This window comes from Squalius cephalus (genome assembly GCF_949319135.1).
Source record: "Squalius cephalus genome assembly, chromosome: 10".
Classification (NCBI taxonomy): domain Eukaryota; kingdom Metazoa; phylum Chordata; class Actinopteri; order Cypriniformes; family Leuciscidae; genus Squalius; species Squalius cephalus.
Window position 1 is genome coordinate 36,851,580 of NC_137131.1, and position 25,626 is coordinate 36,877,205.

Below are 25,626 nucleotides of genomic sequence, written 5' to 3' on the forward strand. Positions count from 1 at the left end.
GCTTTGCTGGTTCAATGCACTTCTTCTCAATTTAACTCTCAGCCTTGCTCTCAAGAGGAAGAGTGATCTTGAAAATCTACATTCATCCCAGCTCGAATTTTTTGCCACAGCTTTTAAAAGCATCATGTTTTGTGTCTCAGCATAATACTTTCTACACTGCCATTGCAAATAATCAATTTATAACAAGTCAAGTCACCTTCATTTATATAGCGCTTTTTGCAATACAGATTGTTTCAAAGCAGCTTTACAGTTATAATAGGAAATTAATGCAATAACAGCCCTAACTAAACAATCCCTCTAACTTACTCGCATACGAACACACGCAGATGTCCTTTTCAAAATATTCCCTGTTGCTATGATACCACAGAGACGGTTTTAGCATTGGATATTAATTGGATTTCATAGTTCAGATGTGACTTTCCAATACAAAGTTAGAGGAGGACATCAGGCATGTGTGTGTTCACATGTGTGTATACTGATGCAGTAGCATATTTTACAGAAAATGCAGTGCAGCAGTTTTATTGCTTCCAGGTCTCTATGAACACTTGCCATAATTATAGCATGCACACACATACACACACGCACAGTCTTTCTCTGCTTGTATTGGGTGGTTTAATGTGCACAGTTGTCCTATAAATGAAGCGCCGTTCAGCACCTGGCCTCAGGTATCCAAATAATTGAAACACTGTGTTACATAAATAATTTTCCCCCACTTCATTTCCTTTCTAGCTGACTGGGTTCGGGTTTGACAGTGTGTGCTGGTGAGCCAGAGCAACTGGAGAAAATAAAAACCCTTCTCTCTTCCTCTGCCTTCTCCATATTTATTCCTACACACCTCTCCATCATTTCTACTCATCAACCACACTCCATTTGATTAAATGGAAGAGACAGGAAGTAAGCAATTGAGACAGATGTTGTCAATTTACTGCAGTAATGGGAATGAAAAAAATGCATTACAGATAGGGAACGAGAAAAGGAAACGATGAGAAGCACTCTTACTTTGTTCTTGTCTGGATGGGGAGCTGTGGTTGAGTCTGTCTAACGAATCCATGCTACCCTCCTTTAGCACGTAATCAAAGCTCAAGATGAACATCATGACAACACCTTCTTCGTTCTTCACTGGAATGATGTGTGTTGCACACAGGAAGTCTGATCCTGTGGATGTAAAGTGACAAAAACAATATATTGTGAATCTTCATTATCTTCTTTTGGTTTTGAAAGCTAATCAAATTCAACCATTAAGATCAGTGAGCATCTTTGCATTTTTAAATGACCACTTATTTCTAATTAATTGAGATTTCTTCATATTAATTTGCTTAAGAAATTAGCATAAGATTACTAATAAATAACAGAGGCAGATGGTGGTTGTGGAGAGCAGGTTACATTCACTACTTTACTAACAAACATGCAGTTTTGTGTATAGATGTTGATGCTCATTCAATTTGACAAGTTCAGGATTCATTCCTGACAGGCAAAGTCAGGGGTCGCCATGGCAACTAAAGGGCAAGACAACCTTTGAGAAAGCACAATGGAGCCGTGGCTCTGATTTGTCTTCACATTTGATAGAAACCTGTGGATTGATGAGTTGATCATTACTGGAGCACAAGGGTTATCAGACATGCTATTAGCCATGGTCCCCCATCTTAAGACACAATTATCCTCATCATTGTCATAACAATTTTTAATCATCATTCAGTTTTTCCAGTGCATTCATACAAGCAATTGACTTTACAGTGATGATTTGGTGTTTGAGATCTGGTCACAAGGCAAGATTACACACAATGTCACTGTTTCTGCAAAAAGATTTCCTCTAGATAATTAAACTCCACACAGTTTTTGGCACTTACCATGGATTTCCTTTTTTGTTTTTTTCAAACGATAAAAGCATATTCCGGGTTCTTTAGAGAGATACAATATTATTGAGCATTAAATTATTATATCATTCTAACACAGTTTTTTTTCAACCTAGGGGCCAGAACACACTAGGGGGTCTCAGCAAACTTCCAAGGTGGCTGCAGGATAACTTAACAATCGTTTAAATTAACATATTATTATTAATATAAGTGATATTATTATTTATATATTAAAACAATCTATCTTAATTAAAATACTAGCCTAAAACTTTGCGAATCACCAAATTTATTTAATGGTTATTTTACCTAAATAATATATTAGCCTTTGCATCCTGATCATGGTTCACTGTTATTGCTAGTAGTCTTGTCCAAATTTTTGGTTGTACAGATCACAAATCTCAAAAAGGAAAGGAAAACAGCTTTTACACAGATGTTTATAAAGTAAATAGAGTAAACATTATATAATATAATATAATATAATATAATATAATATAATATAATATAATATAATATAACTGTGGCAAGCAGGATGAGGTCGAAGGCCGTGGGAGGACGGCGCAAGGTCGGTGGCGTGATTAATAATGAGAGACACCTGCATGACGCACTGGTCTCGTATCTCTCATGGAGGAGCGACGACAGTGAAGATCGAGAGAGGACAGGCCTGGACTGTTTTGTTTGTTTTATTATATGTCACAGCAGTCGTCCGTGAGGGGCTAATAATTATTTTATTATTAAAGGTGTGAATGTTCGCCGGTTCCCGCCTCCTTCTTCCCACAACATTGAACTGTGTTACAATAACATAACATAAATCAACATAAATCAACATAATATAATATAATATAATATAATATAATATAATATAATATAATATAATATAATATAATATAATATAATATAATATAATATACACTGCCCAAAAAAAATTGCTGTTTGGATTTAAATAGGCAAATACGAGTCTATGACTAGATCATTATTGCAGTGATTATTATGTTTTTAGCATGTAATACGTTTGGGAACAGTTCTTTAACCCTAATTGATGGAGTGTGTAGCTTTTCATTTCTTAAACAACCATGAAGATACAGCTCCTGTGTATTTACTTATCTTCTATCGCCTTACAATCCATCACGCTCTTTAAGGTCACAAAGTAGGCTTTTGATAGTACCTAGAATCTCCAAGTCCATTAAAGGAGGGAGAACGTTTTCACATTTTGCTCCTAAACTCTGGAATAGCCTTCCTGATAATGTTCGGGGCTCAGACTCAGTCTCCAAGTTTAAAGACTCTTTAGCCTAGCATTCATATAATGCATCACCTAACCATATACAGTTATATCAGATCAAATGCACATGATTATCCTTGATTAATGTTATGAACAGCAGCTACGCTAATTATTTTCTATTTGCTTCTCTGTTTTATCTTGGGATGCCCATCCTGAGGTAACTAGAGAGTATGTCAGTACCAGTTTGGAACCAGCCTATTATGAAGACTTAAGATGCCCAACACCTATGAAGAGATGACGCCAACTACTGCGAAGACTTCAGATGACGCCAACTCTGAATCAACATGCACCAGTGCTAAATGTCATAATCATTTGTTAACAAACAAGTATTCATTACTTCAATGAGCTCATTGTACCTGCATTAAATCACTACATTTTTTAAATTAATACATTTTTAGCTAACTGTGATTTTGTATGTAAAATTTCTGAAATACATAACTTAGACAGTTACCTCTGATAACAAAACACTCTTAATTGTAATATGGACTCATGGACTTTCTGTAAAGCTGCTTTGAAATGATGTGTATTGTGAAAAGCACTATACAAATAAACATGAATTTAATTGAATTGAATGAAGACACACACATCATGACCATATTCCAGGATGACAATGTCAAGATTCATCAGGCTCAAATTGTGAAAGAATGGGAGGGAGTATGAAGAGTCATTTTCACACATGAATTGGCACCTCTGAGTAAAGACCTTAAATTCAAGTCTTTGGGATGTGCTAGAGGAGACTTTACAGAGTGCTGGACTCTTGCATTGTCAATACAAGATTATTATGATCTTGACCAAAAATTGATGCTCCTCTTGATGGAAATATCACATTTATATGTTGTGCATCAATTTTAGGGGCATTCTAACTGCGTTCTCTAGGCTACATCATGCAGTGAGCTGTTGCCCTGCATCATGTTCTTCACCATCAACTGTATGAAAAGACAGATCTTACATAGGTCAGGGGCAGGTGCATTTAATGCGTTAATTTTAACGCCTTGTTTTTTTCCCATAGCTAATTAATTAAATGAACACATTAAATCGACAGCCCTAAATAATATAATATAATATAATATAATATAATATAATATAATATAATATAATATAATATAATATAATTAATATAATATAATATAATATAATATAATATAATATAATATAATATAAATTGATCTGACCTCCTTAGTAAGCACCTCCCTCCTTTCACTGATACATTTTGAGTTGAAGAGTTTAGAGCTCTATATTATACCCTTCACACTGTACTTGGAAATCTCTGCTCAACTGCGTCACATCACAAACGGTCACTGTCGTTCATGGTTGCTGCAAAACGCTGTCAGTGTGATCGCCCTTTCAGCACGATGAGCTCACCTGCTTTGACAGTTACTTGTGTTAGTTTTTTGAGAATCATCTCAAGAACAATCAGAGACCAGTACAGAGTTTACTGTGACAAGAATTCCCTGTTTGATTATTCCAGCCTGCAGGAGCAGCCGTTGTGTGTATGCCTGTAGAATCAGCTCAATTCAGAATAAAACTGCTTGAATGATCACATGTCGGTTACAGAGACAAGCAGAAGAAAGAAGTACTGTTAGTTTGTGTGCTTTATTTTGGGCATGTGATCTATAAATATGTTAGAGTGAGCTTTCGTCCGGTGTGCCTAGAGTTTCTCTGTCAATCTGTGATATTATTAGCAGCTGTGCAGGCACACACACACACACACACACACACACACACACACACACACACACACACACACACACACCTTCTGTAATCACCACCTGCAGAACATCTATAATGCACAAACACTCACACACACCTGGAACTAACAACAGCAACCAGTGCTTAAAGAGCTCAGATAAACAACATAATCATTATGGCAACAGCAATGACAGTTCAGAGCACATGGTTATATGTTTGGTTATATATATCATGGTTATATATCATCTCTGAGGGTTTTTTGACTGCTGTGCAAAGGCAAATCACAGTAACTACTGTATTCATTTACTCAATGAATTATGGTTGACCCCAAAGGGGATGCTTGAAAAGAAGTGTAAAAACCTGAATAGAATATATAATAGAACATATTATAGAACAAATAGTACAGAATTAAGAATCGTATATTCTTTTATATTTTCATAGAACCAATAATAAAAAATAATAACACTAATTAAGCTAAAATTCAGCAAGTCTGACATTTTCATTCATCTTTCTAAAGACTGGTTAGAAATCTCGAGATTAATTCATTTATTTTAAAATTGTATTTTATCGATAGCAATAGGTTTATGTTTCTATTCAGGTTTAAATACCCAATGGTATTGGTGCTTAAAATGTCACTTTAACAATACAGTGCGAATTTAAAAGAAAGCAATTAAAAGAAAACAATTTCCGAAGACCAAGAAAAAGAAGATGAAGATGCAGATGATGATGATGATGATGATATTTAGGGTGGCACATTTTTTTTTGAAACAGTGAAATGGAAAGCAAATGGTTTGGGTCGGCTATGATCAGATTCAGAGGAAACAGAATGTGAAAACTGATATAAAATCAATCGAAATTTGTGTTTCAGAGTTGCTGTATAATGGGTTTAGCCTTTGTCGGGCGACATAGCTTTGGAAAAAAAATCTTAAATGAACACTACTACACTATAAACCTTATTCAGGGTAGACATTATATTTCATTTAACTTGAATGAAAAAGGGCTTTGAGGGATAGTCCTTTCAACGGGTTGTGGGTTTTACTGTTGTTTGCTATGGTATTGTATTTCTTCAGAATACAACATAATGACAAAAAACTCTGCTCAGTCAATTGTAAATGACGTACCTGTATATCATTCCAAATTCATATTCAAATTTTATCTTGCTGCCATTATTCTATTAGATAAAGTCTATAACAGAGTGTGTTCTTTATGTGTACTGTTCAGTAATAAACAGTATAAAGCATCTAGTTGAACAGGTGTTCCACATAATAGTATAATGAGTATTTTTGCACAGCTAGAACACTGTATTGAATAATTAGTATCCAGGACTGGAAAGTTTGAAAATGAATGATACTGATAAAGTGTAGTAATGAATTTAATGTAATCTCTCCCTCTCTTTCTGCAGTTGACAGATGGAATACAAGAGGCAGCTATGCCCAGAGTAAGCAGACTACGACCCTCTAATACATCTCTGTCAATATTACCACATAATGCAATACATCCTGAGATAGAGAGAGAGAGAGAGAGAGAGAGAGAGAGATGCAGTATGAACACTATAGGCCATAAGGAAATATCTGCAAGAAGAGCATTTTGTGTTCCAGTAGTTAGTTTTTATACTTTACCATGTCAGAAACTTTCAGGTATGACAGGTGATTGACAAATGTTTCACATGCAAACTTTCTACCTCCACATCTTGAATCCACATAGGCCACGTGTCCACCAAAGCGTTTTTAGCCAGCTGATAACGCCAGGTGCTCTGCTGAAAATGCCTAGCTGTGGGCGCTTGAGAGCACTTCGGCAGTGGAGCTTTTTTTTTCATTTGAGACGCTTTACTTGCTATGATATGGAACATCTGCGGAAGTGTTACTAGTATCTCATTTTCAAGATAGTTTGTTTCTGTATTGTTTCAATATAAAAATGTAGATACAATGTAAAGTATTTGCTCTGGCTCTTGTTTTAAATTATTTTGTTCCAATATTATGCTTGTTGTTGCCTGTTGCCGTTGTACAAGCAGGATGTGGCGGTTGGATGGTGTGGTATTTGTCCCGCCCCTTCTCCACTGTGATTGGACGGCTTGGTAAAAAGTGACAGTGATGAGCACTGTGTTTTACCCAAAGTTGAACATTCTTCAACTCTCGGCAACCGGTAAAAAAATGCAGAACGCTCAGCGTGAAATATACGCACAGCGCCTCGTCACACAATAAAAAACAATTGGAAAAATAAGCTAGCCTCCGAAAAAAAACCTCTATGGTGGACACATGGCCTTACCCTTCAGAAAACTTTCTTTTTTCACACAATTACAACTAAAAGTTGTAAGGAGCTAAAAGGAGTCTTGATATAAAAAATCTTGATAATAATAAATACTAAATCTTGATATAATAAAATCTGATTGTCAGGGTTCTGTCACTTCAGCCTGGTTTATTCTTGGATTTGTGGCAGAGCCATGACACTCCTGCATTGTCTTGTCTTTGTGTGAGCGTGTGGATTCAAGTGTGCTCGAGCCACGTGTCCTCTTGTCCACGCGCCTCGCTTTGTATTCGGAGCGTGGTGTTCAGATCCCGGTACTCATGTCTAGTTTAGTTTTGGTTCCATGTCAGGGTTTGGATACTCATGCTCCATGTTCTGTCTCTCATGCAAGTGCACAGGTTGTGTATTCATTTACTCGCCGTGCGCTTGTCAAATGTTTTGTGAGTGCCTGGTTTGCTTTCATAGACCCACATTTCTGGATTTCTCTGAAGCGGAAGTCGTCATAGTTGGGTAAACTTCTATAGTGGTGAATGAGATAATACATGAAATATATTTTTGTGTTCCCATTTGCTCAAATAGCAAAAGAAAAACTCCACAATAGTGTTTTCACAACTTTCAAAAATAGAGACTGATAACAGCAGTCAGAAGAGAGAAAGATGTCAACTTTACCGTCTCTCTCACAGCCGCTGTATTAGAAACACGCTCACAGCAGCGTTAACCAGTTTTCTTGTAATTTGATGCAATGTAATATAATACTAAGTTTAGTGTTATAAATGTACATACAAATATATATATATATATATATATATATATATATATATACACACACACACACAGTGGGGAGAACAAGTATTTGATACACTGCCGATTTTGCAGGTTTTCCTACTTACAAAGCATGTAGAGGTCTGTAATTTTTATCATAGGTACACTTCAACTGTGAGAGACGGAATCTAAAACAAAAATCCAGAAAATCACATTGTATGATTTTTAAATAATTAATTTGCATTTTATTGCATGACATAAGTATTTGATCACCAACCAACCAGTAAGAATTCCGGTTCTCACAGACCTGTTAGTTTTTCTTTAAGAGGCCCTCTTGTTTTCCACTCATTACCTGTATTAACTGCACCTGTTTGAACTTGTTACCTGTATAAAAGACACATGTCCACACACTCAATCAAACAGACTCCAACCTCTCCACAATGGCCAAGACCAGAGAGCTGTGTAAGGACATCAGGGATAAATTTGTAGACCTGCACAAGGCTGGGATGGGCTACAGGACAATAGGCAAGCAGCTTGGTGAGAAGGCAACAACTGTTGGCGCAATTATTAGAAAATGGAAGAAGTTCAAGATGACGGTCAATCTCCCTCGGTCTGGGGCACCATGCAAGATCTCACCTCGATCATGAGGAAGGTGAGGGATCAGCCCAGAACTACACGGCAGGACCCGGTCAATGACCTGATGAGAGCTGGGACCACAGTCTCAAAGAAAACCATTAGTAACACACTACGCCGTCATGGATTAAAATCCTGCAGCGCACACAAGGTCCCCCTGCTCAAGCCAGCTCATGTCCAGGTCCGCCTGAAGTTTGCCAATGACCATCTGGATGATCCAGAGGAGGAATGGGAGAAGGTCATGTGGTCTGATGAGACAAAAATAGAGCTTTTTGGTCTAAACTCCACTCGCCGTGTTTGGAGGAAGAAGAAGGATGAGTACAACCCCAAGAACACCATCCCAACTGTGAAGCATGGAGGTGGAAACATCATTCTTTGGGGATGCTTTTCTGCAAAGGGGACAGGACGACTGCACCGTATTGAGGGGAGGATGGATGGGGAAATGTATCGCGAGATCTTGGCCAACAACCTTCTTCCCTCAGTAAGAGCATTGAAGATGGGTCGTGGCTGGGTCTTCCAGCATGACAACGACCCGAAACACACAGCCAGGGCAACTAAGGAGTGGCTCCGTAAGAATCCGTAAGTGGCTCCCCATAATCCCCCTAATTCAATAGAATTCAATAAATTCTTCCCCCCATCTGATCAAGCTTACTTATTTTATGTATTATAGAAATCTAATACATTGGCTAGCCACCCAAACAACCTTTTGTTTTGTTTGATGTGAGCACAAGGCTTGTCATGTTTGTTTCTGTGTGCCATGTGCTCTTCTGTCTGTTGTCTGACCCCGTCCCTCTTGGTATCTAATTATTTGTTAATTTGCTCCACCTGTCCTCCCTCATTACCTGCTTTGTTTGCTCTCCCTATTTATTCTCCTTGTGTTCGCAATCCTGTGCCAGTTTGTCATCAAATGTTCCAGTTGTGTGTTGCCTTGCTGGTTTCAGTCCTGTCCTGTCCTGTCCTGTCCTGTCCAGACAAGCTGCCAGTCATGTTTTCGCTTTGCTTTGTTTTATTTTTTTTGTCAAATAAAAGCCCATTTTCTCTGCATCTGTCCATGCCTCATCCTTCACCAAACCCTGACACTAATAACAGAAAAAAGTACAAAATAATAAAGACTAAAATTGCAACACTGCTACAAGTTCATTTTTATGCTATACATTATGCTAAAAGATATGTAATTTTCACCATAAAAGTGCAATCTAAAAAGTATACTGTCTACAACAAAGTAAATTTTAAATAAACTAGTCTGGAGTGTTATTTTCCAGAGCTTGCGATGCCATTTGGATACTGGCTTAGCTATGTGTGGAATATAATTTATTGCATGACTGAGCAGATATCCATATAGACCTTATTCAGAGCAACACCATGACAGGTATGAAAGTGAGGCTGTGAGGGATAGACTTGCCGTGTTTCCAATGGCATCCGCTGTAAAAAGCTGTATAAAGCTCCTAGATTACTTACAATTTTCCACAGCTTATATTGTCGGGAGTTTTTTGTCAACTGAAATTTCTTGGAAAGATATTTTTCCAGTGTTTCATGAGCAGAACAATCCAAAAACACATTAAACTACAGTACAGCCCATTGAAGAGATGCATGTCTGTCCTTCACAGCCTCGCTTTCATTCCCATTGAAAATCAAAGATGGCGCTGCTGTGAATAAGGTCTATTACAGCAGGAATGTTTGCAGAGTGCAACAACCAACCAGTTCCCTTTCAGTTCGGTCACGTTCTACGTAGTCGGACATACCATACTGACTGGGATCACGCTTAGGGAGCCTGTCATCTTCGAGTATTGAAAAAACGAGCCAATGCACTTTGGCTTACTAGATTTGCATCTCGCGCTCTGCCCCGCAGCGTGGGTATAAACACAGACACGGATGCACGAACCACTTGTCTTTCGCTTCGGAGCCGATTGGATTCGATGTCTCTGAAGAGTGTTGGAGTGTTTTTCAACGAGCGAGTGTGTCGGTGCTTCTTCTGGAAGTCTCTCTCGGTGCTGGTGTGTTACAGCGTGAGTGCAGCGGTGATTGCGAGCCCTCTGAGCTCTCAACTGCTGTTTTAACAGCATTCTTTGTTTGTTTGTTCTGACGGTCGGTTAGAGGGGGCGAAGAGGGTGAGTGCTTCACTGGTACAGGCTGCACCATCTCCAGTCAGTGTTGCTAGCCAATCCCAGAGGAGACCTACTGCGCCATGTTGGATGGGTGATCTGTGGATCACAGTGAGGGCTTCCCCACCCGGTAACCAGTCCCCGTGGGCCCCTCACTCCTCTGTCTGGAGCTCCCTGTGTAACGTGCTGGTCCCTCTGTAGTGGACCGACCAGCCGTTTCGTTCGGGGCTCCTCCTGAGGATAGGATGTCGATCGCTGCATCATAAGGGGAGCTGGACTCTGGAGATGATGATTCGGCTGCGCTGCCTCCTTCTCCCGCTACTGAGTAGCGTTGCCCGAGTTGGATCCAGAAATGTCAGCTATGCTGAAACAGGCCGCTCGCGTGGAACCCTCCACCGTGTCCCGAACCGTCTCGGTTGGATGATTGGTTTCTCTGGGCGGGCCGGGCTGCTCCTCAGCCTGCTGCCCCAGTGCCATTCTTTCCAGAGCTGCCAGAAACAGCCTTAGTACCTCCTCCCCCCTCGCTACCCTTGACGGAGGAGCAGTGAAGGGCTACGAGGCTATCCCTCCAGTGAAGCGGTCTGTTGCGATGCAGCTGTGTCCGGCGACCGCTACCTCTTGGAAGGGTGATCTTCGTCTCCCCTCCCGTGCCTGTAAGTTCTCGTCCGTTCTCACGGGCAAGGCTTACAAAGCCTGTAGTCACGTCGCCACTAGTGCTGAATCACCGCTGACCCCGGGCTCCGCTCAGCTCCTCAGCGAAAAACAAGTGGTGCGTGCATCCACTTCCGTGTTTATACCCACACTGCGGGGCGGAGAGCGAGATGCCAATCTTGCGCGCCAATGTGCATTGGCTCGTTTTTTCACTACTCGAAGATGATAATCTCAAACAGTCCTGGTTGGTTATGTTTGGTATTAACCTAGGTGAGAGGCAAATTCAGAAAACCATCGAGGGAATTCTTGTTTGCGTGTGTGTGTAGACTGAAAGGACAAGAGAAGCTTAAGAGATTAGCCCTATGGAACTGAATAAGAGCTTTAAACGCTTGAATTTCGTTCTGCTGTGGAGCTGTTTAAATGAATTAAGTAGTCCAGGGGCAGATGAAAAACATTCAGAAATCTTATATAATTATATATTTTAAAATAAATCATATATATTTAATACATATTATTATATTATAAAATGATATTATTTAAACCAATTTCCCTTTGATGGATGTTCAAAAATACTTAATAAAAAGGTCTTTGCATTATGTAGGACATCAAAAGGACAACAGGTCAATTATGTGTAGTACAACACTAAAATCAGTCTCACGGTTTGAGAATGAGTATGATGGTGTGAGTGTATGGTTCTGTACACACACAAACAAACAAACTTACACATGTCTGTGCAATGTGGACTTACAGAGGTATTTTAAATCGCTCCATTACCATGACCTCCATAAATAAAGAATGAATCTGTTGACCCAATGACGTCTTAAAGGAAATGTGATCTAATGCTTGTCTCGAGTGTATAAAGCAGGAGAAACCACTGTAAAACTAGAAAGATAAACTGAGAGAGGTTAACAGGGCACATGAAGCTCTCAGCATTAGTTTAAACTACTAAAGAGTTCAGATATGCTATTGTCCATTGCTATAAAAAGAGCAGACCTGAAGTTGTCTGAATGTTAGATTTATTGAAGATTGATATTTTACAGCATCTCCAGTGTAATATTTTTTTCTCAGTTAACCTAAAAATCTGCTCCCTGTGGTAACATTTAAATGAACTGGTTTAAGTCAAAGTCAAAAATGTAATTTAATCAACCTGACAAATTAGGTTGAAATTATAGGTTAAATCAAGTCAAAATGGTAAATGCTTGCATTTGTTTCTTTATCATCAAGATCCTTTTTTACTGTTTTACACTCTACTTGAATAATACCAGTATATTTAGATGTTACCACAAAATGTGCACTTTTGGGCATCAGCATCTGCAAATGGTTGCTAAACAGTTTAATCATGTAATCTAGACACACTGGGTCTCATTTACTAATCGTGCATATGCACAAATTTGATATTTCTGAATATGAATATTTTCACAAACAAATCATGATTTATCAGAAACTGTTGTACTAAAATTAATCATACACCTGCAAAGTTGGATTTGAATATTTCTATCAGTTTCCAAGTCCAACTTTAAGTGTTTAGTTTGTTTATTTTTGTTTTTTCAAAGTCTTGGAAGCAAGTTGGACATTTTGACAATGGACATCTAAGCTGAGCAATCTGCTATTGATGGTGATCACACTGAGAGTCACATTGTTTTTTAGCCAGATAATAAATTTAGTATTGTTACACAAACATTTCTCAAAGGAAATGATTTTGTCTTTGATGAAATATTATTGCCATGTGAAACCAGCACTCTTATTGTAGTACAATTTTAGCAACATTTTTATAGGTTTGATCATACTGCTCGTTTTCAAACTCAGACAAGTTTCTGCGAGCAGTAGCTGCATCGATTGGACGACCATCACAGCATGAAAGCAAAAGTAAATCAGCTCAGGTACTGCTCATGTTGCAATCTTCATTTCCCACACATAAATTGCATTTAGTGTCCTGAGGTGAACTGTGAAATGTGTAGGGGAAGAGTTACAGAATTTTGCAGCTCTTCCATGTTGGTTATCCCCTAAAGTTACAGGATACACAGGCCGGTGTGTTAAATTCAGCTGTTACTTAAGATGTTAAGCATGATGTGCCCCAAGGGAGATCTATGACCAAAATCATGCATTTACAGTCGCACTACTAAATGTGTTTGAATGTAGAATATAGAATGTATCGAGCTCAGTTCTTGTTTCAAGATGATGGAAATTTCATTAGATTCAATTTCCACAATCAATAATTAAACCTACAGAGCCTGTGGAGACTTCTTTAAACAGAGTAATCCATATTCACCTACACACCAGCGCACACACACACACACACACACACACACACACAAACACACACACTCTTACCTGTCATGCGTTTTCAAATCAATACGGTTAAGAGCATTAATTCATTCCATTAGGTCTATCTCTTCTGGGTTTTTTTTGGAATAGGTGACATTTTTCCCAATAGACGCTTTCCTGAGCGATCCATTCATAATGTTCACCATTACCGTGCATGTACAGTACATGCCGATGTGCTTGTTTGCGCTAATGCGAATAGGTATACATTACATTTATGAGTATCTCCTGAATGTATAAGGTGAGGAAACTGTGTGGCTGAATTATTCATTGTCTGCAATCTCAATTTCCCAGCGCAGCCATCCAATGCGCGCACACACACACACACACACACACACACACACACACACACACACAGGTTCAAACACTGTGACTGATGGCTCTCTGAGGAGCGTGTAACAGGTTGGTTATACTGTGCTTACAGGAGAGAAGAAAATACTGTTACACACTCACACATCGTATGGTCAACATGTCAGATAGCCCCTACTGAGATGCTTCTGCCAACTTTTTCCAAAAAGGATGACCTTGTAAACTATTTGTAAGTTGTTTTGCTTGTGTTTGTGTAAGACATAGTGAGAAAATGGAGGCTTTAAAGGGGTGGTATTATGCCCTTTTCACAAGATGTAAAGTAAGTCTCTGATGTTCCCAGTGTATGTGAAATTTTAGCTCAAAATACCCCACAGATATTTTTATATAGCATGTTAAAATTGTAAATTTTTGAGGGTGAGCAAAAACGCACCGTTTTGGGTCAGTTCCTTTAAATACAAATGAGCTGCTGCTCCCAGTACAGAGGGCGGAGCTTCAACAGCTTGCACTCACACAGACATGCACTGAACATTTAAAGCTACACTGTGTGATTTTTACCCCCATCTAGCGGTGAAATTGTATATGACTACCCAGTGAATGTTAGTTTCTGTTCCTCTCAAATCCGAGGGCGTTTTAACTCCTACAGTGGCCGTATTATTCCAAGATTTACATGGCTTCCAGTTATCACTTCGTCCATGACAATAATAAACAATACGTCTAAAATGAATAAAACTACAGGACAGATGTCAGGAGGTAAACGTCACCCTTGGAATCGGCTATCCCAGCATAATCAGATTAGGCTAACGTTACAATGTGTACAAAGTAAAAGCAATTAAAAATAACTAAAAATTTACAGTGTCCTTTTTTTTTATATTGCTTAAAAAAATTGCGCCTTTAAAACTATTCATTACCTGTGATCCATCGCAGCACAGATTTATGTTACAAGGTAAACAATACTTTTACACCATTGACGTGAGGATGAAGTTATACTAGAGGTCGTTCTGGCGTTATGCACAACCATGCTATGGTTAGACAATAGGGATGGCCCGATACCGATACTGGCATCGGGCCGATACTGCCCTCATATACTCGTACTCGTACTCATAAAAATTCGCCGATACCACGCACCGATACCACGTACATTTTGTGAAACGAAACTGGCCGCCGCGAGTGCTTTGTGGAGGTGAACTGAGGCATAGACACGCGAGCTGGTCGAGCACATCCCTTTAAACAGACAACAGTGGAAAGTTTGTTCAGTCTGATGTCAATGGCAAAGAAAATAATACGAGGCATGTAGCTTATTATTAACATTAACTGACGAGAGAGAGAGAGAGAGAGAGCGCGAGCGAGCGCACTTATGTTGAATGCTCTTGATTGCTGATCGTTCACTCAGCACATGTTATTTGGATTTAAACTAAATCGTATATGTAAGTAAAGTTAAACATGAACTGTTACCTGATTTAAGTATAACGAGTGGTTCCCTACATTATTACAGGACGTGCAGGTCAAGAAGTTCCATGAACGCAAACATCCAAAGCGCGCGCCCCGCAAACCAGCGTCACGGCACGCGAATACTGAATTATTGTCTTTCACGTCTTGCGCTTGTACAGACGAATTCACACAAAATTATGTAAAAACGCCTGTCTTGGCCAGTATCCTATAGTAAACAAAGTCGGTTATATCTCAAATGAACGTAGCATGTTCAAATGCGGTCCGTGCGTTCGGTCTTAAAGGGGCAGCAGTCTAATAATCCTGCTTCTGTGTTTTAATGTTAATCACACAAAGGACAAATAAATACTCACTGCTCTTGACTAAATAGGCTACCCTTTTCAACTTTACAAAAATATCCATCTATATATAATTTATACAGTAATGAATATGCTTTTTTCACATTTGATTACTTTATTCAAATTTCTGTACCTGTTAGATCTACCTGAAAAACTCTAAAAACACTGTTTATTTCATTTGTAGTCTTTCTTTGTTCTATTGTATTTATTTGTCCTATTTGTAATTCGATTGTTTGTTCTTATTTTGTTACTGACTGCTTACTTGTTTTAAATTCACATTAATTAGGCAGGTAGTTTTTGTTGTAGTATCAAAATTGGATTAAATAATTGATATTTCACTGGTTTTGACAAACATTTGAACCGCTGACCCGACCCTCAGCACTGAGCCCTGCTGAAGCAGATCTAAATATGTGCTGTGGCCATTAAATGAAAGATACAATATGATAGAGCAATAGAATGAACAGTGACAGTAACAGAAGCTCATACAATGCATTTTAGCAGGCTTAATTAAGCATGAAAATAACTGAAAAAAATATATATTTGATGAACAAATTAAGCCAACTAATATGATTTATATTATTTTGGTTTATCTAATAATAGGCTACATTTAAAAATTACAAATGCAGTGAAAATTCAGGTATCGGTCACGGTATCGGTATCGGCGAGTACCAAAAATGAAAGCATCGGTATCGGACTCGTTCGGCAAAAAGTGGTATCGGGACATCCCTATTAGACAAGCAACTATAAAACTTCAAATTTACACAAATGAATTACAACAGGCTGAATTACCTGTCGAGAAGAAAGCAGGCAACCTCGGCGTCCGTTTTAAAATCTTTTCTCCTCATGAGCTCTTTCCATCTGGGAAAAGTTACTCCAATATTGACTATGGTCTTGCTGATTTGTCTGTCGTCGCGTTGACGTTTTAATTCTCTCTTTCAAATGTGAGTACCGGTACGCACACACACACACACACACACACACACACACACACACCACACTATCTTTCAAATCTGCTGGCACTCGCGAGCTCGCGAGTAATCTCCCCCTCGCATTCGTCACGGTGTGAGTGAAAAACGCAAAAGGCGAAGCTTGAATTTACAGGTATGTCCCTCTTTAGCTAATGTAGTTTCAAGATGGAGGGGCAACATGGTGACCGGCATTTGAACCCCTCACCCGTATGTACTTTCAATGGCAGATTATAAACTTAAGAGAATACTTTATTACTTGAAAGAAGTAAATATACATTAATGAGCACATATATTTTTGAAAGAACTAAGTGTTTTTTGCTAAGAATCAACTAAAAAAGTTACACAGTGTAGCTTTAAAAAAATGTTAGCCTTTTATGTTCAAACCGGATTCAGACAATGATGGAGAGACTCAAGAAGAGGTGACATGTAGAACGCAACAGGACGTTTCTGAATGGTTAGTTGATGAATTTATGTAGCTTATGTGTAGTTATCTTCTAGTCATTGATTAGCATATTCTGTCTTGATAATCTATAAATTGTGTTCAGGGGGCGGGGTTTATGTAAATTTTAGGGTTGGTGAAGTCACTAACCCTGGAGGAATGTCGTGTAGTCCCTCCCAGACGTTTGAATATCTCCCTTGCTTTGAACTTTGAGCATTGTAACTTTGCAGATGTTGTTTATGCTCAAACAGCAACATTACACACTAACCAAAGTTAAAAAAGTGAAATCATAATCAAACACCCCTTTAATTTCTCTCCAATTGTGTTCATTTTTAAGTTTATCTATAGTGAAATTCAAGGACTAATTCAACCAAACTATTTCAAAATGTATAGAATGAATTTTCATTTCTTGAAAACAAACATTTTCTTGCTTTTTTCTTGCTTTAAATAATTAAAATATCATGAACCTGTCAAACTTCACCCAAATCCAATGATTAATTCATGCTTAGAAACGTTCATTGTAGCAACTATCGACCAGGACTTTTTTGGAACTACACTGAAAAAAAATCTTAACCTAAAAATCTGGTAACATCTAAATTAATTATATTATTTAACATCACTGAATCAATGTTAATACATTGGTTACACTAAACTCAAGGGTTAGATCAGGTATAACCAGCTCTTTAAGCTTACAAGTTACAAACTTTTTACAGTGTAAAAAGCAACATGCACTTTAGCAAGCTCTATGATGGTCAGTGGGCATGTTGTCTGAGGGTGAGACAAATGAATGCGGCATGTTGTCTTGTAAGACTATGTCACTGGTGGTTGCAGGAAGGCAGACGAAGATGAAGAATAAAGTTTCAATACGAAGTTTAATAATGATGATGAAAAATAATAATCAGACAGAAAGGGCAACATACACTAAATGCAATGTAGACCGAACAGAGAATGAATGCGAGGGATCAACTTATATATCAAACACAACAAGAATAATTAGTAGAACACAGCTCAAACCAATGAACACATGAGGAGCGGGAAAACTGAACAAAGGAGCACATGATGAGAATGAAAACAAACTAAAAGTCCATGATGATAACACTAACAGAACATAATGGTGACAGACTAAAGATGAGGCCTGACATGTTAACAAAATCCCCATCTGACTGTGGAGCTCATGGGTTCAGTATCAGAATGACTGTGTCTCTTTACAGAGCTCTAACACTCATCTGTTCAGTGCTTCTCTAAATCTGCTCATGGTAATGAGACAAGGTTTGTAGTCTGCCAGAAAGTATATATGTGTTGATAGGGATAAAATGAATCAGTGTTTCCACAAACAAACTTTTAATATTATTTTTCTTTTTGCAGAGTGCTAAAAGCATTCATAATCTGACAAAGCATGTTTCATTCTTGGTAATAATAATAATAATAATAGTAATTATAATTATAATGACTAGTGCTGATGGGGTTTGTTCTTGCTATATTGCTGTGTGGGTTAACAGTACAGCAGTGCAGTCTGTGTCTCTGTTCCCCTGAGCAGAGACTCCAAACACCATACCAAAAGCACAAGAGCTATAAATACCTCTGTCTCTGTGTGTGTGTGTGTGTGTGTGTGTGTGTGTGTGTGTGTGTGTGTGTGTCCTCCTCTCTCTTCTGTCTGTGCCAAAGTGAAACTGTAACTTTTAATCTGCTCATAATAGAAAGAGGATCTCTATCGACAGATTTCATTTTCATAGAATTAAGATATAAGATACAGAGGCACACATGCGGATAATTCCAATTTCATTAAGAAGTAAATCCAGATGATTATGTCTTCAGTCTAGAGGAACTGAATTTGGAAAAAGTGAATAATTGAGCCAGATGTTGGAACGGAATTTAAATGTTTGAACAGATCTTCATTATTTGCCATTCAGCACCTCATTTCTATACTAGTAGCATTTATACAGCATTTGACATGGTTTTGTTCAGTCTTTAAAATGACTGGTACATGGAGCTGTGTGCTGATTGGTGGAGCTGTTTGTTAATAAACACAGCTCATTAATCATATAGAGTGGCCTGCAGGTCAACATGACAGCATATGTTCATTAGTGAGCACACTGCAAAGAGTCATGCGTCACTCTTTTCCAAACATTTCCTAATCTGACAATATACAGTCATGAGCCAAGACCATTTATTAACCCACAAACAAAAACCTCAAAATTATACTTGGTCACAATTCATAACTTAAATATGGCAAGAACAAAAATTCTTGAGTTTATTGTTTTGATCAGTGTGTTTTGATTTAGTTCTGTTCTGTCTCCTTGACTGTCATGATTTAATCTGGTTTTCTAGTTTGTTCCATCAGCTACTGATTCCGTTTACCTGTTCTGTTAATTATCTCATTAGTTCTCCTTGTTATTATGCTTGCTTTCCGCACAGGAGGAACCTTTTCACAGTCGGAAATAAAAGGCGTGTACACACACAGATTATAGCCTATATACAGTGAGGAAAATAAGTATTTGAACACCCTGCTATTTTGCAAGTTCTCCCACTTAGAAATCATGGAGGGGTCTGAAATTGTCATCGTAGGTACATGTCCACTGTGAGAGACATAATCTAAAAAAAAATCCAGAAATCACAATGTATGATTTTTTAACTATTTATTTGTATGATACAGCTGCAAATAAGTATTTGAACACCTGAGAAAATCAATGTTAATATTTGGTACAGTAGCCTTTGTTTGCAATTACAGAGGTCAAACGTTTCCTGTAGTTTTTCACCAGGTTTGCACACACTGCAGGAGGGATTTTGGCCCACTCCTCCACACAGATCTTCTCTAGATCAGTCAGGTTTCTGGGCTGTCGCTGAGAAACACGGAGTTTGAGCTCCCTCCAAAGATTCTCTATTGGGTTTAGGTCTGGAGACTGGCTAGGCCACGCCAGAACCTTGATATGCTTCTTACAGAGCCACTCCTTGGTTATCCTGGCTGTGTGCTTCGGGTCATTGTCATGTTGGAAGACCCAGCCTCGACCCATCTTCAATGCTCTAACTGAGGGAAGGAGGTTGTTCCCCAAAATCTCGCTATACATGGCCCCGGTCATCCTCTCCTTAATACAGTGCAGTCGCCCTGTCCCATGTGCAGAAAAACACCCCCAAAGCATGATGCTACCACCCCCATGCTTCACAGTAGGGATGGTGTTCTTGGGATGGTACTCATCATTCTTCTTCCTCCAAACACGTTTAGTGGAATTATGACCAAAAAGTTATATTTTGGTCTCATCTGACCACATGACTTTCTCCCATGACTCCTCTGGATCATCCAAATGGTCATTGGCAAACTTAAGACGGGCCTTGACATGTGCTGGTTTAAGCAGGGGAACCTTCCGTGCCATGCATGATTTCAAACCATGACGTCTTAGTGTATTACCAACAGTAACCTTGGAAACGGTGGTCCCAGCTCTTTTCAGGTCATTGACCAGCTCCTCCCGTGTAGTTCTGGGCTGATTTCTCACCTTTCTTAGGATCATTGAGACCCCACGAGGTGAGATCTTGCATGGAGCCCCAGTCCGAGGGAGATTGACAGTCATGTTTAGCTTCTTCCATTTTCTAATGATTGCTCCAACAGTGGACCTTTTTTCACCAAGCTGCTTGGCAATTTCCCCATAGCCCTTTCCAGCCTTGTGGAGGTGGACAATTTTGTCTCTAGTGTCTTTGGACAGCTCTTTGGTCTTGGCCATGTTTGTAGTTGGATTCTTACTGATTGTATGGGGTGGACAGGTGTCTTTATGCAGCTAACGACCTCAAACAGGTGCATCTAATTTAGGATAATAAATGGAGTAGAGGTGGACATTTTAAAGGCAGACTAACAGGTCTTTGAGGGTCAGAATTCTAGCTGATAGACAGGTGTTCAAATACTTATTTGCAGCTGTATCATACAAATAAATAGTTAAAAAATCATATATTGTGATTTCTGGATTTTTTTTTTTAGATTATGTCTTTCACAGTGGACATGCACCTACGATGACAATTTCAGACCCCTCCATGATTTCCAAGTGGGAGAACTTGCAAAATAGCAGGGTGTTCAAATACTTATTTTCCTCACTGTATTTACTCCACGAACTAACTCTACGAACATGGAAAACCATGATAGATAGACCTCTCAACCTTTATGCTAAGGAGAAAATTCAACGTGACTGAGGGGACCAAGCGAAACATGATTATGTATTTACGAGCCCCAGCCTGTAATGAGGACAGAATGAGAGAACGTCCCGGAGCCTGAGCCACACAGAGAGTCTGACCAGGTGCGTGAGCAGGCAACAGTGTGTGTCACAGAGGGACCGTTTGTGGAGTTTGAGGGCATGGAGGGAAGCCCTGCCCACAACCCTGTCGCTGTGGATGAGTTCAGCCTGGCATCTGAATGTGTTTGGAACTTTTTAAGGAGGTAATTCTCTCCCATCCCTGCTGGTCCCACCCAGCCTAGATTTTCCTTTTTCCCGACTGATCCCACCCAGCAGAGTTTCCTATGTTTCCTGAATGCCCGCCCAGCCTCCCTCTCCCAACTTCTCTTCCCAAATCCTAAGCCCCGCCTCCGCTGGTTCCTTTCAGCCCATCTGCATATCCTCCAACACATTTCAGTAAGCATCTGCCTTGGATCTTCAGGTTACCAGCTCTGCCTAGTCCAGAGAATCCCCTGGCTCCGCCTCCAGCCTCTGAACCCATCGCTCCAACCTCAGCCTGTCCCTCGTCCCTTCGGCGCCACCTTGGTCAGACGTCATCCTGCCTGAGCCTTCAGCTCCATCCGGCTCTGTCTTCCCTCCAGCTCAGCCTTGGTCCTCTGGCCTACTAGCTCTGGCTTCCTGGCTCCACCTCGGACGTTCGTCTCCAGAGTCATCGATGTCACATGGACTTTATCAGCTAGTCAGCTACAACTGGGTCTCCACCTGCAGTGGCTCCATCTCCATCCATTGTCCCCCTGGTGTTGACAGCCAAATCTCCACCACGGCTCTTCCCTTCCTTTGACTCCACCATGGGGCATCGGCCTGGGTTCCTATCTTGATCCTCCTGCGCCTGGCTCCTCCCACCCTCCACTCCCCCGTAGAACAGATTCTGCCTACCCCAGAACAGATCTCCTGTTCAACATGCTCCTCCAGAGCCCCCGCCCTCCCTCCTCAGTTGGACCTTTTACAGCATGAGGACATGCCTTTCCCAGGGGGACGTACTGTAAGGTTCATGGTTTTTTTCAGTGTGTTTTGATTTAGTTCTGTTCGGTCTCCCTGTCATGATTTGAACTGGTGTCCTAGTTTGTTTGTATTTAAGCCCTGTGTTCCCAGAGTTCATTGTTCGGTGTAGTCAATTGTTGGTTGTGTTTACTCCTGCGTTTGCTGGTGTTTTCTAAGTTGGATTATTGAATTAAAGACTGTTTCCTGTAGTTCATTGTCTTTGTGCGCTGAATACTACCAAGCATGATAATTCTTGGTAAGTGAAGACTTCTCTATAATTTTGAGAGGTTTGTGTATTCCATATGGGTATACCTTTTAAAAGTGTGTAACTTCTACTTATTGTTTTTCAGGGAAGACATTTCTCTCTGTGTAAGTGCTGTTGTATAAACATACTATGCATTTGTTCAATAATTACTAAATTAATTAATCCATAATTTCATGCAATATTTGAGGTACAATTTAAAATGTAATTGTGATGTAAATTCATTTGTTGCTCTTTAAAACATAAGGCGCATGAATGCATTACTTTAGAACTACTGAGTCGCCCCTCAATGGACTGATGATGAGCGGACGCCTCAATAGGCTCTTCAAAGTTGCATTTAATTTTAAAATCATTGCTGTCCTAAGGCAAGCAGATGGTAAAGAGGATTTTCATAAAACTAAGGACTCAATGCCCTTTTTTTCATAACAAGCAGCCAACGAGGTATTTGTTTCACTTGCTTAATGTATTAAAAGCGTCATTTTGTAATTCGTTTACTCTTAGACTATGTATTGTATAATCTGCTGATGTGTTTGTACTATGTTCATTTACAAATACAGTTCTCACGGCATAAACAAGATGAGCTGATAGCCTATAGAATTAAACGCATGTTTTAAGGAACCAACCTGTGTCTGTGTTGTCGTAAAGAGAGCTGTGATGGTGAGCAAAGGTGGCCTACGTTTTGGAGAGGCACCTGGGTTTTGCAGTCACCTTATATGTATTCTTTGGCTGCTTATATTTTTCCCCCATTAATTTTCTGTTGCCTAAAGATTCTTTGTGAATATAAATCTAGAGGATTTATTTGCCAGTAAGTTAATGTAAAAGCCCTTTAAAATGTCTAACAGTCCAGCTTATCACAGGTTGGTTGGTATTCAGTAGCGGTCGTGATTCAGTGGTAAATTATTGTGAATTATGGCCTGTCAGGACATCTAGTCCACAGGTTTCCGAACAAGAAAATGGACGGTGCTATCTTCCGTGCCTGGGTACGTTTTGTGCAGGTGAAGAGACAGGACTTCACTTCTGCTTCTGCTTCGGAAAACGCGGTAGTGTGTAGCGTTCACTTTAGACCGGATGATTATAATTCCGGCAATATGATGGAGTTCAACATGGGATGCCGAAGCAAGAACCAAGTCAGACTCCGGGCTGGTGCGGTTCCTTCAGTGCACACTGTCACAGCACCTTCATCGGGTTCGTCATCACCATGTGGTTCGGCCGCCGGCGGGAAACATGACGGTCAAGGATCCGTCAGAGATTATTTACATCTGGTTAACAAAATGTGCCTTGTCTTAATCTAAATCATCAACATATCCTACATAAAATTGTAATGTAATGCATGTATGTGTTTGTCATTAGTCTGCAGTCGAAACTTAATTATTATAAATATAATATATTATGTTCTATAATTCATTTTCAATCTGTACAAAATCACTTTAATGTTTGTGTTGGCTGTTTCTACATATAAAGTTTTTATACCGTAAGACAGTTGTGATTGTGGTTATTTTTTTATTCATTGTCACCAAAATGGGAGCATTCAAAGCCTTTATAAAGTCCCTCTTCCTCTGGAAACTGTCTCCTAATGACTGACACAACACATGCAGGTAAGAGTCCAGGACAAGCTATGCTATTGCCTGATACATGATAATAATCTGTACAATATTGTGATCTGAGCATAGTGTTATACATAGGCTATCGTCGCTAACGTGGATATATCTATAAGCTAACACTGGTCTCTCACCAAGACACCTGCCCTGTTCTCCTCACACCACGACTCAATTGGTCTGTTCTGACCGTTGTTCTGTCTAATCCTGGCCTGTCCTGCTTTCTTGGCTGCATAGCAGGCTCATAATGATCTGGCTGAGGTCTGTCATATGAGTAAACATTTAGGCTACACTTTACTCAGCGTCCGAACTGTCATTACGATCCATTGCTTTCCTATGGTTTACTTTGACTGCACTCCCTCCCATTACTTCTGTTCCGGTTTGGTGGTTTTCAGATGAGGAAGTAAAATTTTCAGATGCTGGGAAAATATTCAATGAGCAGCAGTTCTGTAGGAGAAAATGCTTTGTTGATGCTAGAAGTCAGATGAGAATGGCCAGACTGGGTTGAGCTGATGGAAAGGCTCCTTCAGATGGCAGGGTCAGAATTTGGCGTAAATAACATGAAAGCATGGATCCACCCTGCCTAGTATCAACCAGTCAGGCTGCTGCTGGAGGTGTGATGGTGTGGGGGATATTTTCTTGGCACACTGTGGCCCCTTAGTACCAATTGAGTGTTGTTTAAATGCCACAGCCCACCTGAGTATTGTTCCTGACCATGTCCATCCCTTTACAACCACACGGTACCCATCTTCTGATGGCTACTTCCTGCAGGATAATGCGCCATGTCACAAAGCTCAAATCATCTCAAACTGATTTCTTGAACATGACAATGAGTTCACTATACTCAAATGGCCTCCACAGTCTCCAGATCTCAATCCAATAGAGCTCCTTTGCGTTGTGGTGGAACAGAAGATTTATATCATGGACGCGTGCCCGACAAATCTGCAGCAACTGCATGATGCTCTCATGTCATATTGGACCAAAATCTCTGAGGAATGTTTCCAGCACCTTGGTAAACCAATGTCACAAAGAATTTAGGCAGTTCTAAAGGCAAAAAGGGGGTCCAACCCAGTACTAGTATAGTACTAGTATAAATAGTACTAGTATAAATGAGTGTATTTGCTATTGCTAACACAATCTCAATTTATTTGTTTTTAAAAGACTAATTGACTTATTCAAGAACAGCTTATAAGGACTTGAGTTGAAACCAGTATTTGTTAAATGTTACATACAGAAAAGAGCACCCTGAAGAGAGGAGGATTGTGTGTAATGTATTTGCAACATGAAAACGTACAAAAGCTGAATGCAAAAATCCTGCAATAAATGGGTTTAGCTGAATTGTATTATTTATTTTATTCTTGTTGAATGAAATCCTTTGCAGCAGGGAATTTGCCAAGCCAGCAGTGTAGTATAATAGTGCCAATGCTCAGACAGGAAGTCTCAGAAGAATTATGCAGGGCTATCACATTCTACTGCAATATAAATGCTAAATAAGGCATGACCCATTCTCATGAGCACCTAACCATGTGTGTGTGCGTATGT

The 25,626-nt window shown here is 39.5% G+C and overlaps 1 protein-coding gene across 3 annotated transcripts in view; it reads right to left on the minus strand.

Moving 5' to 3' along the window:
* The window catches only part of LOC307165696 (potassium channel, voltage gated eag related subfamily H, member 7), an 80,051-nt gene that overhangs the window by 47,869 nt on the left and 6,556 nt on the right, over positions 1 to 25,626 (minus strand). For all 3 annotated transcript variants that reach the window (XM_079883580.1, XM_079883579.1, XM_079883578.1), the window contains exon 3: positions 1,000 to 1,155. In XM_079883580.1, the coding sequence (XP_079739706.1) occupies positions 1,000 to 1,155 (156 nt within the window). The remainder of the gene's footprint in view (positions 1 to 999; positions 1,156 to 25,626) is intronic.